This window comes from Pogoniulus pusillus, chromosome 2 (assembly GCF_015220805.1).
Source record: "Pogoniulus pusillus isolate bPogPus1 chromosome 2, bPogPus1.pri, whole genome shotgun sequence".
Lineage (NCBI taxonomy): Eukaryota > Metazoa > Chordata > Aves > Piciformes > Lybiidae > Pogoniulus > Pogoniulus pusillus.
In genome coordinates this window covers 44,421,705-44,439,584 of record NC_087265.1, presented here as the reverse complement: position 1 = coordinate 44,439,584, position 17,880 = coordinate 44,421,705, and the positions used below count along the sequence as shown (strand labels likewise).

The 17,880-nt window shown below is 44.7% G+C and overlaps 1 protein-coding gene and 2 long non-coding RNA genes across 4 annotated transcripts in view; 1 reads left to right on the top strand and 2 right to left on the bottom strand.

The window, feature by feature from the left end:
• Positions 1-15,028, bottom strand: part of LOC135186174 (uncharacterized) — a 250,372-nt gene extending 235,344 nt beyond the window's left edge. For both annotated transcript variants that reach the window (XR_010306749.1, XR_010306751.1), the window contains exon 1: positions 14,821-15,028. This is a non-coding gene — a long non-coding RNA (uncharacterized LOC135186174). The remainder of the gene's footprint in view (positions 1-14,820) is intronic.
• LOC135186178 (uncharacterized) lies at positions 13,534-14,816 on the top strand. The gene is made up of 3 exons (XR_010306752.1): positions 13,534-13,598; positions 13,934-14,054; positions 14,137-14,816. It is a non-coding gene; the product is annotated as an uncharacterized LOC135186178 (long non-coding RNA).
• A 1,341-nt stretch (positions 15,029-16,369) lies between the features above and the next one.
• The window catches only part of STK39 (serine/threonine kinase 39), a 117,299-nt gene continuing 115,788 nt past the window's right edge, over positions 16,370-17,880 (bottom strand). Inside the window, 1 exon segment of the mRNA XM_064163611.1 lies at positions 16,370-17,836. Coding sequence (XP_064019681.1) covers positions 17,762-17,836 — 75 coding nt within the window. The 3' untranslated portion in view covers positions 16,370-17,761.

The following is a 17,880-nucleotide window of genomic DNA, read 5'->3' as shown; positions in this document are numbered from 1 at the left end:
TGCACAGTCTCAGCACAGTGTCACGCTGGGGGCTACGCAAGGCGACTGCGTGCAGACATTTGGAGCCTGTTCCTGGTAAGCTCTCCAGGCAAATTCAGGATGCAAAGCCTCATGCTACCTGCTCATCCCTTGACTAATGGGGCATTGGACATCAATTAGTCAATCGGATTGGCACTTTGCCAGGCCTCACCATATTAGGCAAAGCCAGGGCTTGCGCCCTCCCAAGGTCCCAAGGTTACTTCCCCAGCACAGAAAGGGGGGGGGGGGGCAGGCAAACAAGTCTGGGCATGGATAAGCCCATGTTTGCCCTATCAGGCCTACCACCACACATAAGTCACCCAGACAAAGGTCAACAGGCTAACCTGAATGTGTATTGGCCTACAAAATATTTAAATCTCTATTTATGGTTTCATCTCCTGATGTTTCTTCTTATTTTGAACTCCAGGAGCATTCTGTAACAACAAGCCTTCTTACCCAAGAAGAACCAGCTCTAATAAACTACAAACAAAAAACATCAGCAAGGAAAGTCCTTTCTGACTGAGGCTGGCAAGTCCCTTCCACCTCAAAAAGAAAGGGCTGTCCTCACAGCATGGCTACTGAAGAACACAAAACACACCCAGACCCATTGAGACCCTACAGATCAAGTACCCTGAAGACTCACACCAGCCCCAGGTTTAGGTGCTTCCCAGCATAATCAGACAGAAAACTTGGAGGATCCTTGGTTACATCTTGGCAAAAAGCTGTTGCTCCCCAGTGGAACATTCTACTCTGAAGAATAAATGATGAGCCCCCCAAACATTAAAGTTTAGGGTTTCTAGGCTGTAATGAGAGAGAATCCTTAGCAGATAAAGTTGTCTCATTTATTTCCTGGGCATTTTAGATGATGAAATACTTCACATTTTTTTATGCTTTTGAAATCACTCTGCTGGAAATGTCATTGAAAATGAGCTACCACTTTTATCTTCTGCTAAACTCAAGAGAAATACCACTTCAAAGGAGTACCTGATATTTCATTTGAATGCTGCAACAGCCACATCAGTAAGTAAACTAAAACCCATATGGATTGTCAGTATTAATACTACTGCCTGCCTATACTTTCACTTTCTGGCTCTGATCAGCAATTACATTGTGCTATCTTCTTTTCCACGCCCTTCCTTTCAAAAGCATTTAACAGCTTTGGGGTTGGGTGCTTTTGGGTTGGTTGGGGGTTTTTGTTTTGTTTTTTGCTTGCTTGTGTGTAATTTGGTTTGGGGTTTTTGTTTGTTTGTTTTCTTTTTTTGGAGTGTGTATTGGTTTGGTCAGGGTTTGTTTGGTTTTTTTTTGTTGAAATGCATCACAATTTAAGAAAAAAAATATTTATTGTGATAAAAATATAGCTAAAGAAGAGCAGGTTGCACCTAGATAGTTGTACTTGTGTGCACACACTGTCTGGCAACATGTCTGTGAGGTATAGGAATCAAATGACAGAAATGTTCTTGTTCCTTGATGCATGCTGTGAGGAGCATGCATGATGGTTCATGAGAAGATACTACAGCAAACAGGACTATCCTTTCCCAGGCTTCACTTTTACTAATTGTGCTACTGTTTGACAGCAGGAAAACCTAATCTCATTGAAGACTGGAGGTTGAACTTAGAGGTACTTTCTAACCCAAACCATTCTATGAAATATAGTGGAAACAACACCACCACCATCCCTAGGTGAAGAACCTCTGCACAGCAGAAAGAAAAGGAAGCCTCATACAAGGACTGGACACAAAAACAATTGGGAGCTGCAAAAGTTTTAGTGTATCACCTGTGGGTGACAAAAGCTACTGTTTTTGAAGGTTCTATCAGATAATAACAAAGCTTTAGAAAAACACATTATGAAATTTCACATTTGCCACAAGTATCTGTGCTGCATCAGAAGAAAAGTGGCCATGAGGTCATGGGAGGTGATTCTCTCCATCTGCTCAGACCATACCTGGAATACTACATCCAGCTCTGGAACCCCCAGTGTGAGAATTGAGCTGTTGGAGTACTTCTGGAGGACTGCAACAAAATGATTATAGGGCTGGAATGCCTCTCCTATGAAGACAGGCTGAGAGTTGAAGTTATGCAGCCTAAAGAAGAGAAGGCTCCAGGGAGACCACCTTGCACCTTCCAGTACCTAGAGGGCGCCCTACAGGATATCAGAGAGGGACTTTTCACAAAGGCATGTAGTGATAAGACAAGGGATAACTGGAAGAAGCAAGATTTAGATTAGGTATTAGGAAGAAATTCTTCCCCATAAAGGAAATGAGGGAATGGAACAGGTTGCTCAGAGTTGTGGAGGCTTCATCCCTAGAAGTGTTCAAAGCCACGGCGGCTAGGGCCTTGAGCAACCTAGTCTAGTAGGAGGTGTCCCTGCTTATGGCAGAGGACTTGGAGATAGATGATCTTTAAGGTGCCTTCCAACCCCAAAATGCTATGATTCTGTGACTCTATTTGCTCTGAGCAAGGCAACATCATCCGTGGGATCTGCAGCTGCCTGTAACACATCAGACAGTTGGCAACAGATTGTCTTAACAGTTAAAATACACATTTGTGAAACTGCCCTTTTAATCCTATCAGTACTCACACATGGTGAAAAGCAGATGGAAGATTGTAAAAGCAGTTGTGAGATCACTACCGTTTGTTCTCATGGAGGATTTAACTTGTCAAATGTCTGATGGAAATACCATGCAGCTTAAGAAGTGAAGGTGATCCATTACAGCATTTAAATGCAGAGAAGCCTAAGGAGCTGAAAGAGATCCACCCACAGGTACTGAAAGATCTGGCAGAAGTGCTCACCAAGCCACCTTCCATCACTTACCAGCAGTCCTGGACAAGTAGGGAGGCCTCAACTGACTGGATATTGGCACATATGATGCCCATCTACATGGGCTAAAAGGAGAATGCAGGGAACTAGAAGCCTGTCAGACTGACCTTGGTGCCAGGGAAGAATATAGAGCAGATCATCCTCAGCACCATCATGCACCTCATACAGGACAAACAGATGATCAGGGCCAGTCAGCACAGGCTCATGAAGGGAGGGTCCTGCTTGATTAATCTCATCTACTTCTATGTTAAGGCAACCCACTACTGCATGACAGAAAAGCTGTGGCTGTTGCCAGCAGCGTGCCCAGATGACCAAGGGGGCCAACAGGCTCCTGGACTCTATCAGAAACAGTATGACCAGAAAGACTAGAAGGGTGATTGTCCCCTTGTACTCAGCACTGGTGAGACCATTCCTTGTGTTTAGTTCTGGGCCCCTCCGTACAAGGACAGTGAAGTGCTACAAGAAGGGCAACAAAGCTGGTGAGTGGTCTATAGCACAAGTCTTATGAGGAGCAGCTGAGGAAACTGGGATTGTTTAGCTTGGAGAAAAGGGGCTGAAGGGAGACCTTACTGCTCTCTACAACAACCTGAAAGGAGATGATAGCTAGGTGGAGACAATAAAAGTTTAAATGGTATACACCATGAACTCAACTTTGCCTGCTTGACTATTAATGTGAAATAGGTATTAGCACCATTTTGTATCTTGCAAAGTAACTGCATTTATATCCTTGTTCCTAAACTTGATAGGATCTGCACTTAGAGGACATTATATACAAATATGCTTTATTAACTTGTCAGAAATTCAGACAGTAATGCAGTTTGGTTCTACAAGAACAGATAATCTTTTAAATCCTCTCCAGAAGGCAATGATTTTGTCTTTATTTGTAACAATTATTTTCACAGATAAGACATTTCTTTTGTGACCAAGACAAGGATTATGGTCCTTGTTAAACAGTAGAAGCCATAATTTCTACTGTTTGTTATGTATTTACTTTAGAGTTAAGAACCACCTGGATTTATGTCCAAGAGAATCTTTTAAAGGGTTCTCAAGGAGATCTGAGTCTGTAAACAGCTAAAATGGCTTTGGTTTGGGTTGTGGTGGTTTGGCTTTTTTTCCAGTTGCCTTACTAAGTAGTACCAAATTGCTTAAATGCTGAGATTTGTTTTGTGAAGCATTAGTAATGCTCCATTAGCTTAATTCATGTTGACATGCAAACAGAACTCAGGACCAGTAGGAAAAGTGCAAGTTCATAGATGACAAGCAAAGAAAAACACCATATGTAGATAGCAAGAGACCAGTATTGCAAGAAAGGACTGGCAAGGGGCACATCTGAAGTAGCAGCTACAAAACAGGTTTGTATTTTTCCCCTACATTATACAAGTCCACTGTGGTTTGGTTTTGTTCACAATTATAGTGGTAGGTTTTAAAACCCACAAATGACTGCAGGAGTAAATCAAACATGGGGGGGGGGGGGGGGGGGGATGTCATATCACAGAAGATTTAGAAATGGCTCAGTTAGTATGGCTGCATCTTGGTCATCAGTGCTGACGACCAAGAACTAAATTGTCACAGGCTGCGATAGCATAGTATCAGGGGGTAACAAGAGATGGGGCAAAGGCCTGATACAAGCCAATCCAAATCCCAATCCCATCCAAATCCCAATCTCTTTATTGCACCCCAAGCATGGGGTTATATACTTTTTTATCAGAAGGCTACACAGGAAGGTTACAAATCATCTCAGACTCTGATTGGTTACACGCACCTGCATTAGGACTACGTTAGGATTATGCACTACTACGGTGTCCCTCAGGGATCTGTGCTGGGCCCCATCCTCTTTAACATCTTCATAGATGACCTGGATGAGGGCATGGAGTCAGTCATCAGCAAGTTTGCAGATGACACTAAGCTGGGGGCAGATGTGGCTGGGTTGGAGGGCAGAAGGGCTCTGCAGCGGGACCTTGACCACCTGGACAGATGGGCAGAGTCCAATGGGATGGCATTCAATAGCTCCAAGTGCAGGGTGCTGCACTTTGGCCACAACAGCCCCATGCAGAGATACAGGCTGGGGTTGGAGTGGCTGGAGAGCAGCCAAACAGAGAGGGATCTGGGGGTGCTGATCGATACCCGCCTGAACATGAGCCAGCAGTGTGCCCAGGTGGCCAAGAGAGCCAGTGGCATCCTGGCCTGCATCAGGAATGGTGTGGTCAGCAGGAGCAGGGAGGTCATTCTGCCCCTGTACTCTGCACTGGTTAGACCACACCTTGAGTACTGCGATCAGTTCTGGGCCCCCCAGTTTAGGAGGGACATTGAGATGCTTGAGTGTGTCCAGAGATGGGCGACAAGGCTGGGGAGAGGCCTTGAGCACAGCCCTACGAGGAGAGGCTGAGGGAGCTGGGATTGGTTAGCCTGGAGAAGAGGAGGCTCAGGGGTGACCTTATTGCTGTCTACAACTACCTGAGGGGTGGCTGTGGCCAGGAGGAGGTTACTCTCTTCTCTCAGGTGGCCAGCACCAGAACGAGAGGACACAGCCTCAGGCTGCGCCAGGGGAGATTTAGGCTGGAGGTGAGGAGAAAGTTCTTCACTGAGAGAGTCATTGGACACTGGAATGGGCTGCCCGGGGAGGTGGTGGAGTCGCCGTCCCTGGGGCTGTTCAAGGCAGGATTGGACGTGGCACTTGGTGCCATGGTCTAGCCTTGAGCTCTGTGGTAAAGGGTTGGACTTGATGATCTGTGAGGTCTCTTCCAATCCTAATAATACTGTGATACTTGGCAGACATTCTTCATATGCTCTCAACAACACGTATATTGTGTCTGGCAATTCTAAGTCAGCAGAGATAGGCAAAAACCACAGACTCCAGTCTTACACTTGTTTATATTTGCTACACCAGTCTCTAAGGTCATTCCAACCCTCTGTCAGCACTTACTGAACTCTCTCCTGTCCATGGCTGGACAATAGCTGCACCACAGTCACACATTTCTATAAAATCACTGCATTTAATATTACTATATCCAAAACTAAATCATGGAATGCTCCAAGCAAGCTCTGAAATGGTTGCCTGGAAAGAACAGTTCCCAAGCAACAGTACTTACAACTTTAGAAGAGTTTGCACACACACCTCTGAAGTGTTGTGTCCAGTTCTGGGCTCTCCAGTTCGAGATAAACAGGAAACTACTGGAGTGAATCAAACAGAAGGCTACAAAAATGAGGGAACTGCAGCACCTCTCTGAAGAGGAAAGGATAAGAGACCTGGGACTGTTTAGCCAGGAAAAGAAAAGACTGAGAGGGGATTTTATCAGTGTTTACAAATATTTAAAGGGTGTCAAGAAGATGGGGACAGCCTCTTTTCAGTGGTGCCCTGGACCACAGGACATGGGCAATGGGCACGAAGTGGAACACAAAGTTCCATCAAAGCATAAGGAAAAGCTTTTTTATAAAGGTGATAGACCACCAAAACAGGCTGTCCAGAGATATCATGGACTCTTCCTTCTCTGAAGGCTTTCAAAGTCTACCTGGATGCAGTCCTGTGCAACCTATCTAAGCAAATCTGCTGTAGCAGGGGATTTGGACTAGATCTCCAGAGGTCACTTCCAATCCCTATCACTCTGTGATTCTGTGAAATTGTAGCTTAATAGCTCTCATCCAAGAGTCTAAATTTATCTTTATGAAAATCCTTCTGGAGAAGGAAAAAACCAAACAAGTACCAAACAGCACAGCAGTGGAGTTTCTTCATCCTTTCAATCTTTAGCAAAGCATCGGGTTTACAGATGACTGTGCCTCATCTGACAGGCAGATTTACAAGGTTAGCACTGAACCTAATCAGAAACAATCAGAACAGTCTTTCTGGTGTCATTTTCTGCTTGGATGGCTCTGCTATGCTATTATAAGTAGGAAAATTGTGCCACATGAGCAGGATGGAAGACTTCAGGGAGATTTTGGTAATCACCTTCCATTCAAATCACACCTACTCTTTAATCATGCTTAGATTCTTCTCAATGTTTTAGCCCCAGGAGTAAAGCAAGGAGCTCATAATCAGCAGAGATGGGGAGTGAAATTCTAGTCCCACTGAAGCTATTGAGAAGTATTATTAATTCATGGGGATGAGATTTCATAATGGTCCTTCCCTCTAGATTACCTGTCCCAATTTATGACGTTTTTTCTCTACCCTCTTCCTACTTTCATGAGTAAATGCTCCAAAGAAGTTAAAGTTTGTTTTAATCAGAGGTGCTCTAATAGGAAACAAAAGCCCAACACACCATTAATTTAACAGGATTCTCACCTGATTCTCTGAGATACTAGGAATAGTTTCAGGTTTAACAATTCCAGTCAGGCATCTCACTGCACTTTTCCTTAATGTGAACACTTGCCTCACAAAACCTACAACCACAAAAACTTTTCACAGAGCTGAAAAAGAGCTGTTATTTGGTTTCACAAATTGCACATCTTGCACTGTCAGAAAGGTGCAGCTTATGCTAAAAAAATCTGCACATAAAGTATCGGGGGTTGAGTGGAATCTGTTGATGATGTCCAACATTGTGCTACCATCGTGACAGCTTTAAAATGAAAATGCTGGCTGGAGAAAAGTATCACAGGGCTTGGAGTTCAGATGAGAGGCTTCCTGTTTGGGTTGCCAATTATGGTTTATGGGGTTTGGGATGTTGGTCTTTCCTGCTGGGCAGGCTGTGGGTCAGGGGGATTTCCCCAGCTTCTACTGCTGCTTCTGCATTTTGCTGTGCTGGTTTCTGCAAACAGGCTAAGGTAATTGTGTGTTCTGTCATCTCCAGTAACACTCTTTATTTCAAGCCAAAGTTGGGTTTTGTTCCATTACTTTCTCTCCTATTTGTGTGAAAAGAGAGAGCACTTGTGAGATTGGGCTATGTTAACCCAAGACAAAAAGCAAGCTTATTTGATGGCTTTCTAGATGAAGCAGAGAGTTGTGTTCAGAGAAGGGTGAGAAAGCTGGTGAGAGGCCTGGAACACAGCCCTCTGAAGAGAGGCTGAGGGAGGTGGGGTTGTTTAGCCTGGAGAAGAGGAGGCTCAGGGCTGACCTCATTGCTCCCTGAAGGGCGGCTGTAGCCAGGTGGGGGCTGGTCTTTTCTCCCAGGCAACCAGCAACAGAACAAGGGGACACAGTCTCAAGTTGTGCCAGGGGAGGTCTAGGCTGTAAGTTCTTCACCGACAGAGTGATTGGCATTGGAATGGGCTGCTCAGGGAGGTGGTGGAGGCACTGTCCCTGGAGGTGTTCAAGCAAAGCCTGGATGAGGCACTTAGTGCCATGGTCTAGTTGACTGGCTAGGGCTGGGTGCTAGGTTGGACTGGATGATCTTGGAGGTCTGTTCCAACCTGATTGATTCCATGATTCCTTCATTGCAAAATCAGCCAGAGATTACCTTTAAGAAGCATCGGAACAGAACACTGCTAACTTCTTGCTTGGGCCAAAGGCATGGCTACCTGTTCACTGCAAGAGCAATGAGCAGTCTCACTGAGGACACAACCCTGCTGTGCTATCACACTGGAACTTCATCCCATCAACAAAACTGATTAAACTGCAGGGAATCCTGGGAGAAGAGGGATCACTGTCACTCACAGATCTCTGGTTCTCAAGAAGCTTGTGTTTGCTAACCGTTTCATTTACACATGGTTCTTGAACTCAGCATTTTGTTCTTTCTTGGTCAATAGTAGAATATCAGCACAATGCAGGGTGTTAGCAAAGACACCGATTTGTCAGAGCAGGACAGCCAAACATTCAGCAACCTTAAAAATGCAAGTACGAGCAGGTTATTAGCATATTAATGGCATCCTTGGACCTCTCAGGTACCAGAGAGAACAGCAACTGTTAAGAGACTTAAGGAGCTTTCCTAGTTACAAGCATCACAAATTCAGCACAGGTATGGGCTCTAACATCACCTAACAAAGTGCATCAGCCACAGCATTTATTTTTTGTCTTCTTTCCTTTTCCAGTATCCTTAACAGAACCAATCAAGGCTTTCAAAAACAGATGTAGGCAGAAGCACAGGCCTCTGCCTTAAAGAGGCTTTCCAATTTAGCACTACACAGTCCATCTATCTTCCAGAACACAGAATTATAGAATTGCTAAGCTGGGAAAGACTTAAGATCATTCAGCCCAACCATTAACCTAAAACTAGCATGTCCCTAGGCACTATGCTTATGAGTCTCAAATACCTCCAGAGACAATGATTTAACCACTTCTCTGAGCAGCCTATTGCAGTTCATGACCAGTCTTTCACTGAATTTTTTTTTCCTATGTCCAACCTAAACCCTCCTTTGTGCAACTTGAAGCCATTTCCTCTCATCTTGTCACTTGATGCTTGGGAGAAGAGACTAACACTCACCTCACTACAAACTCTGGTTGTTCTGGTCCACTATTTATAATTGCCCAGTGATGACAGCCACAGTCTCTTCATGTTACCAAAATAACAGTTGTGTTACTGTCCTGGTAGGGCATAAATACTGCCAGGCAGTTTTAACCCTGTCTCTCCTCCTCCTGCTGAGGGTCCAGGAACGAGTGGATGAGCAAACAATAAGGGTTTCACACCAGCAAAGCCTTGAGGGCTAGAGGGGCTTAACATCATGTGTCAGGTGTCTTGTGCTTGCCCTCACTGTGCCTGCATGGTCAAAGGAGGCACGAAGCTTTGAATTCATTGGCCAGAACAAGGGTGCTAGTGCCTATTGGCCAGTTTGATTTTCAAATCAAGTATATAAAGGGGGATGATTTAGAAACCTCACTTTTCTACATTAGCCTTTCTGCACCATGCCTTCCTTTGTCTGCACGGAGCCTTCCTGCCTCTCCTTGTTTGCAGCACTGTAAGGACAGCCACATAGAATCATAGAATCAACCAGGTTGGAAGAGACCTCCAAGATCATCCAGGCCAACCTAGCACCCAGCCCTAACCAATCAACTAGACCATGGCACTAAGTGCCTCATCCAGGCTTTGCTTGAAGACCCCCAGGGACGGTGCCTCCACCACCTCCCTGGGCAGCCCATTCCAATGGCAAATCACTCTCTCTGGGAAGAACTTCTTCCTAATATCCAGCCTATACCTACCCTGGCACAACTTGAGACTGTGTCCCCTTGTTCTATTGCTGGTTGCCTGGGAGAAGAGGCCACCCCCCACCTGGCTACAGTGCCCCTTCAGGTAGTTGTAGACAGTAATAAGATCACCTCTGAGCCAGCTAACACCAGTGGCTTATCAGCATTTCCTCCCTCTGTCTGAAATATTTGCATTTTACCTTGGGATCATCATGAGTTTGAAAGCGTCTTTGATACAGGAGACTTATTCAGGCACCAAAAGAGTTGTGAGTACATCTGCTGGAGTGAATGCCAAGACTCCATAGGCATAGTTACAATTTTTCCTGGTTTTGTGTTGCTGTTTCCCAAGTTTTGATTGTTTAAATTGTTTAATTCTGTGCAATTGCTTCCTGTCGACTGAAAATCCAAAGAGCCTCAGGGAATTATCCAAATTTTTAAATATTAATAATAAAGTTAATATTTATACAGGAATTAGTAGTCATAATTCATAACAACTGTTAATTTCTGGTACAGTTACCAAAGTAGTCTTAAATTCCTTTACATTTTGAGACGTCATACCTTGATCCTCCTCAAAGGGAACAAAGCCACAGCGTTTGCAGATGCAAACTAAACACAACAAAACTAGAAAAGCCTTTTGCACAAAGTACGTGTCAAGAACTTCAGCATTCCTGCCTGCTCAGCAAGTTTGCTGATGACACCAAGCTGGGAGGCTTGGCTGATACAGCTGAAGGCTGTGTGGCCATCCAGAGAGACCTGGACAGACTGAGAGCTGGGCACAGAGGAACCAAATGAGGTTCAACAAGGACAAGTGCAGAGTCCTGCATCTGGGGACGAATAACAAACTGCACCAGTACAGGCTGGGAGGTGATCTGCTGGAGAGCAGCCCTGTGGAGAGAGACCTGGGAGTGCTGGTGGCTAACAAGTTAACCATGGCACAGCAATGTGCTCTTCTCGCCAAGAAGGCCAATGGGATCCTGGGGTGTATTAGGAAGAGTGAGTCCAGCAGATCAAGGGAGGTTCTCCTCCCCCTCTACTCTGCCATGGTGAGACCTTGAATGCTGTGTTCAGTTTTGGGCTCCCCAGTTTAAGAGGGACAGGGATCTGCTGGAGAGGGTCCAGCAGAGGGCTGTGAGGATGATGAAGGGACTGAAGGGCATGGCTTATGAGGAGAGTCTGAGAGATCTGAAGCTTTTTAGTCTGGAGAAAAGAAGACTTAGAGGGGATTTGATAAATGTTTATAAGTATCTGAGGGCTGGTCAGGAGTGGGGGACACACAGGCTCTGCTCACTTGCTTCCTGTGATAGGACAAGGAGTAATGGATGTAAATTGCAGCACAAGAGGTTCCACCTCAACACAAGGGGGACCTTCTTTACTGTAAGGGTCACAGAACACTAGAATAGGCTTCCCAGAACGGCTGTGGGGTCTCCTACTCTGGAGCCTTTCAAGGCCTGTCTGGACATGTTCCTCTGTGATCTGTGTTAGATAGCATTGTCCTGCTCTGGCAGGGGGGTTGGACTTGATGATCTCCTTGGGTCCCTTCCAACCCCTAACATCCTGCGATTCCTATGCCTCCGCACCATCTTCCCTGAACAAACTTGAATTATTACAGGGATTAATTAAAATTCAGTGCTTATTTCCAGAATAAATAGTTCCATGTTTGAAATAAGAGCTGATTTTTCATTATTAACATTTGTACCTATGGGGAAAAAATAAAAAAGGAGAGAGATGTATTTTCTGCCTATTCCAAATCCCTTTCTAATAGCTGTTTCTCTACAATAAACATGCCCACTAGTGTACATGATTTTCTACACCCTACTAAAACAATAAACCATGGCAGCCTTTCAAACCCACATTTGAAAATTAGATGGCAAATTATTCATGTCTTGAGAAGGACAAGAGTGCCTCCCTATTGGTTTATGCAGTGAAAATTACATACTTCTCCTACTTGCTATGTCCTTAGTTTTTTTGTAATTGCTCACTGGGGCATCATTTCCCACATTCCAAACATTATTAGTAGTGGACAACTTCAAACCTACCAAGTTTAGTTTTGACATCTCAGATTACAATGACAAAACACACAGCTTGATGAGCATCAATTGATCACAAACCAGCTATAAACTCACATTTTTACACGTGCTGTAATGTTAGTCACAGAGGGAAAATGAGCGACTAAACTGTCACAATTCTCAACTAATAGGCCTAGATATTTCATCAGACTTGTGCAATAAAAATAGACTTTGCTGCAACTTCATCATTTGAGTAAAATTCAGCTGTTCCACCAGCTCATTAGCAAAGCACGTGCACAAGGAACTGGAAGATGTAGGCTCCCACTGCTTTTCCAACTTCTCATTTTAAAGTAATTAGCATTCTTAGTGCGTGCATGAGTAGCAGAAAAACCCACAGCAATTATATCACAATTGATTCAGAAAAAAAATGATACCAACTGCTATTCATTATCAAGAAAGGTCTCAGTCTTTTGCTGCTTCGAAAAACAAGGTGGGGGGAGCATCCTCTATTCCCTGCTAAACAGAAATCAGCACTTCCATGGCACTCAATTAGCAGTGTTTAAGGTCTGCGTCAGATTCATCATCAGAGCTAATTGATTTCAGGCACAGGCCAATCTCACCATCCAGCACCATTATGCAGAGGTAGGTGGTGAAAAGGCAAACAAATCCCTGATTAAGAAAAGCATGAGAGGGAGGCACATCCTTTACAAGCTGCACACAGTGTTCCCTCTCAGACAAATAGAAGTACTGAAAAACATTTTCAAGTGATGCCCCACAACTGAATTTTATAGGACTGCTCCCTCAAATTGGATATTTCAAATTAGACCTGTAAAAAGATACACATCCAACCTTATCTCAGGAGAGAACATGTGGGAGAGAAAATTCAGTGATGTTTCCTGGCTTATTTCCCTGCTCGCCCTTCCAACTCCACACAAAGCAAAAGCATGCTCTAGGGCAAGGGAGGTCTGTAAAGAAAATCGTGATAGCAGGTAGAACACTGCTGCTAGAAAGCAAGAATATGTACCACAAGTACCTAGCTGCATTGCAGATTGAGCACAACTCGGTATGCGCCAGTGGGAATATCTGAGGGCAGCACTTGACAGAGCAAAGAGACATGTGTTCCCTGTTCTCTTGGCAAGAAAAGCATAAGCTGCCAAAGTGGGAGGCAGCTTTCCTGGCCCAAAGCCCACGCTGAAGTCCCAGAAGATAAAAGGCTGGAAATGTCCCTTTTCTCCCACTCCTTTACACACGTACAAACCAGTTATTCTCTAGATGCTTTTTTGTGCTGAGCTAAATCCCATGCTTATATTAATCCCTTTTTAACACTTTGAAAACAATAAGCACTGAATCGAACTGACATCCATCTCAGGCCACAGCACACAGCTACTTGCAGCACGCTAACCAGAGCACAAGGGCAGGGCTGGCCTCACAGACACTGACGTTCATCAGCCCACAGAGCCTGCAAATGCCCAGCTGCAAGCACTGGCACATAATCATCACTACAGACAGCTGTATTTTTAGAGCTATTTAATTAAGCCTTCTTTTCCTGGCCTCAGAAACAGCTATGTGGTAGCTCACCTGTTCCAGCTTCACCTCATTAGAGACCTTTTCCACCAAGCACAGTTAGGTAACTCCAGCCAGCAAGAGGACAAAGATACCTTTCTAACACAAACACCACAATTGCTGTGGGGCAAGTCATGTCATACATGTGAGGACTGCACTCACATCCTAAATGTTTAGCATGTAAACATGAATTAACAGTTACTATTTTTATCTTCCTGCTTCTTACTCAGGAGAGGATTATGAATATATAATGTGCAGGCAGCAAACTTCTACATGGTGTCTATTTCTACTCTGTCATTACTTGCACACTACTTTCTACTACTGCACTACTACAACCTACTGTATCTTTTTACTTTCAGTTCCCTCCCCCATCTGTATAGAGCTGCAAGAATAAATTTCTTATGCACTTTATTTTAACAGACACTAAAGCTTTAACTACCTTTTTGTTCAGGTCATTGTCCTTATGAACTCCTTTTCCAGGAAAACTAACCATAAAGAAACCAACACAGCTGCAGTAACTAACACTGCTGCATGAACTTGCTGTCTCACTGGACCAAAGCAGCTCAGTGAAGCACTGGCATGTTCCTGCCTCAGACTGCAAGTGAGCAACAACTCTTACAGCTTCATCTTGGTACACTACTGCTGACTGCATCAATTACAGTATCCCATTCTTCTTTATTTAGATACCTCCTCTGCAGCCCTAACCATGACAGCAGAGGAGCACATTTGAGCGTCGCTACTCATACCCCAACACCTCTTCCCCCAGCCTCCGGGGAGGCATACAGCAAGCAGAGCACTATTTTAACCCAATTCTACCTTCCCACTTGTTTTACAGAGCCATGAACACAACAAGCTTCCCTGACCGTTCATTTCTTTGCCTGAAAACAAGAAAAATAAGCAGCTGACTGCTTTGCAGGGGCATTAGTCAATAGCGGTGAAGCATGTTGAGGTGCATCGATTGTATCTTATGTAAGTCAATGTAACAGCAGGGCTTAACCCCTTTGGGCCCTGCTCAGTGGGCAGCCCGTCAGAGCGCTGCAAGTTACCAACTGTTCCACCGGGCACTGGGCATTTCAGCAGCTCGTTTATTCCTGCTGCAACGCAAAGATTAACAACGAGCAAATAGCTGTCAAATTGCAGCCTGCCGCCCAGAGCAGACACAAAGCAGTACCGGCACAGCAGAGGCTCTCCAGACACACACCGGCGCATTTCCAGAGGCGCTGTCTCCCCGCACAGCCATCGAGAGCTGCCACAAGTTCCCTGCCCGACCCCTCTGGGGGGCCCTGAGGGGCGCAGGGCAAAACCTGCACAAGCTGACTCAGGCGAAGCATTAGCCAAAGAAAGGCAAGAGATAAACAGACACTTACCAAGCGCCGAGGTCGTGTTGGTGCAGAAGACGCCAGCAGATTACCAAAACCGGCAGCCACAGGTTCAGAGACCCCAAAAGCAAGGCAGGAGAGGACGCTTCTGCTCCCTGCCTCCAGCCGGGCCCCAGCACAGAACAAAACACCCACGCGCCCCAGCCCGCCCCCGCTAACGGCCCCGCGGGCAGCGAACACCTGAGGGGGCCTCAATTGCTCCAACTGGCCTCAGCTGTGGCCCTGCAACCCGGACACCTCCCACCCTTTCCCCCACACAAACCAGCATCCCACAGGCATGCACCTCCTGCTCAAATAACCAAAGGATTGCTTCAAGCACAACCACCTCAGTGCAAGAGAGATGTTGAGGTGCTGGAGCGTGTCCAGAGAAGGGCACCAAGGCTGGGGAGGGGCCTGGAACAGAGCCCTGTGAGGAGAGGCTGAGGGAGCTGGGGGTGTGCAGCCTGCAGCAGAGGAGGCTCAGGGCAGAGCTCATTGCTGTCTGCAGCTACCTGAAGGGAGGCTGTAGCCAGGTGGGGTTGGTCTCTTCTGCCAGGCAAGCAGCAACAGAACAAGGGGACACAGTCTCAAGTTGTGCCAGGGGAGGTCCAGGCTGGATGTTAGGAGGAAGTTGTTGCCAGAGAGAGTGATTGGCATTGGAATGGGCTGCCCAGGGAGGTGGTGGAGTCGCCATCCCTGGAGGTGTTGAAGCAAAGCCTGGCTGAGGCACTTAGTGCCATGGTCTAGTTGACTGGATAGGGCTGGGTGCTAGGTAGAGCTGGCTGATCTTGGAGGTCTCTTCCAACCTGGTTGATTCTATGATTCTATCAGGAGTCTTAAAAATGGCTTCTGCAGACCATTGTAAAGTAAGCAGTCAGGAGCAACCATCTCCCATAAATGAACAAGCAGTGTCTGCTAGTTTGAAGCTAGCTAGAATGTTTTGGTGAGAAGGATTAGATCACAGGCTGTGAAAGGAAAACAATGGTGATGTCAACTTCACTTACAGGCTTGCTGAGGGATATAAGAACAAGAATCCAAACATAGATAAGGCACTTCTTGGGGCATTGCCTGAGCTGCATTTCTCTCTAGCCTCTCTGCCCTCTCTGATTAATCCACTTTGCTTCCTAACCCCCTGGCCAAACCTCCATTCTTCCTTGGGACTGGGGTAAGGTTGAGAGGGGTGGGAGAAGGTGGAAAGGCTGTTGGGAGCCCCTCCTGGGGACTCAGGTTTCTGGGAGGGCTGTTGTCTTTCTGTATTACCTTTTACCTTGTATATTTCTGTATATATAACTGTAACTACTGTAAATATCTGCTTGTATATTATGCTAAGCTGTAAATAATAAGCTTCATTCAACTTTCCAGGGCTGGCTGAGTCCAGTCTGGGTGATTTCCAAAGTGGGGGATGGGGAACACTCAAACCACCACACAGTGTTTTCTCCCTTTCTTCTTCCCTCAGTGTTGCTCTTAAACTCAGTAAGGCCAGCAGGTATTTATACCAGCACCCTGCCACACAGCCATCAAAATGCATAACACAGAGCATGAAAATTCAAAATACAGATCAGTTTGTGCAATACACTTTTATTTCAATTTTATTTTTTTAACCTTTTGCAGTCATCTTGGAGTAATCATCATGTAAACAGTAGGATGGGATGGGATTACATTGAGTCTTATGCAAATGGGTCCAGAACACCTCAATGATTATGACAAGGCTTTATAAATAATTTTTCTCAATGATATATAGTTGCCATTTTCAGTATATTAAAGAGCTGCCTCTTATCTAGGATTAGCTAGGAAGTAGTTTAAATTGGAACCTCCAAGAAACACAGCTCCAGATTTGAAAGTCTTTCTAAGGTTCGCTAGCTCCATAATATCTGTCACAGGTTAACATAAAACTACTTAGATCAGAAGTGTTTTCTTTGTAACAGAGTTTTACTTGATCATTGCACAAAGCCCTATTTTCATTCCACCTTGGGTATTTTGCAGAACTTCAAGTAAAGCTTCAGTTCCATTGTTCAAGTTTTTATCACCTGTATGAAGTCAGTTTCCATCATTAAGGACGTGTCAGATCAGAGATGGACACAGTAAGCAGTCTACCTTAAAGACAACAGTTTGAAGTAGTCTTAGCTCATACTCTGCAATGTAGCAAAGTCAAAATACTCTCACACCTTTGCTACTGTACATCCCCTCCTTGCTGTTGTACCATATGTCTGGTACTTCTAGAAGTGGAGGTTATTTAAGCAGCCTCAGGCACATTCTTAAAACATTAATATCTGCAAGGCACCTCCTACTCCCTAGACAATCAGTTTGTGGACTGTTTTTCAGATATACAACCAACAAAAGCTTGCTAATGCCTAATGAAAAAAAGAAAAACAAACCCTAGAAGATACCAAATACTTCAAAGATATACCTGAAACCTTTTTTTCTTTTTAAATAACGGGAGATTAACTGCAAATAGCATATAATCAAGTCAAATGATTTTCTTATTACTAGGATGTGTAATGCATAAATATATGAAAAATAAAATTCACAGTCAGTTTTAAAACTAGAGTTCAAGTTTGGCTAATAATTCTTAAATCTTATATTTATGTTAATTTCTAAACAGAACAGAGGCAGTATCGTCAACCACAAGTACAGTTAAAATAGTATCACTCAAAGTTTATGAAAGAAGTAGCTTGATAGAAAATTCCTTTTGTAACCAATAAATATAGCCACCTGAGTGCATTTCCACAGGCTTTTTTCACTTAGGGGGAATTCAAATCAACTGCTAAGAGACATTTAGTAGCATTCTGAACATTAGCAGCAGCGGTGTAGCTGTGGGCTTCGCTTGTTCTGACTTTGTGAATTGCTAAAGGATGAAGCAGAACTCAGTGTGTGGTGCATTAAACTTCCTTTGCATCTAAGCTGGCCTCTTCGCGATCTCACAATTGGGCTTGAGGTCAGGGGACAGACATCAGCTGACGCTTAACTGAGCAAACCCAATCAGTTTCACTTCATCAGGAATCTCAGTGCCATCACAGCCAGAGGCCTGCAAGTACAAACAGAAATGTTTAATAAATCACACTACAAAGG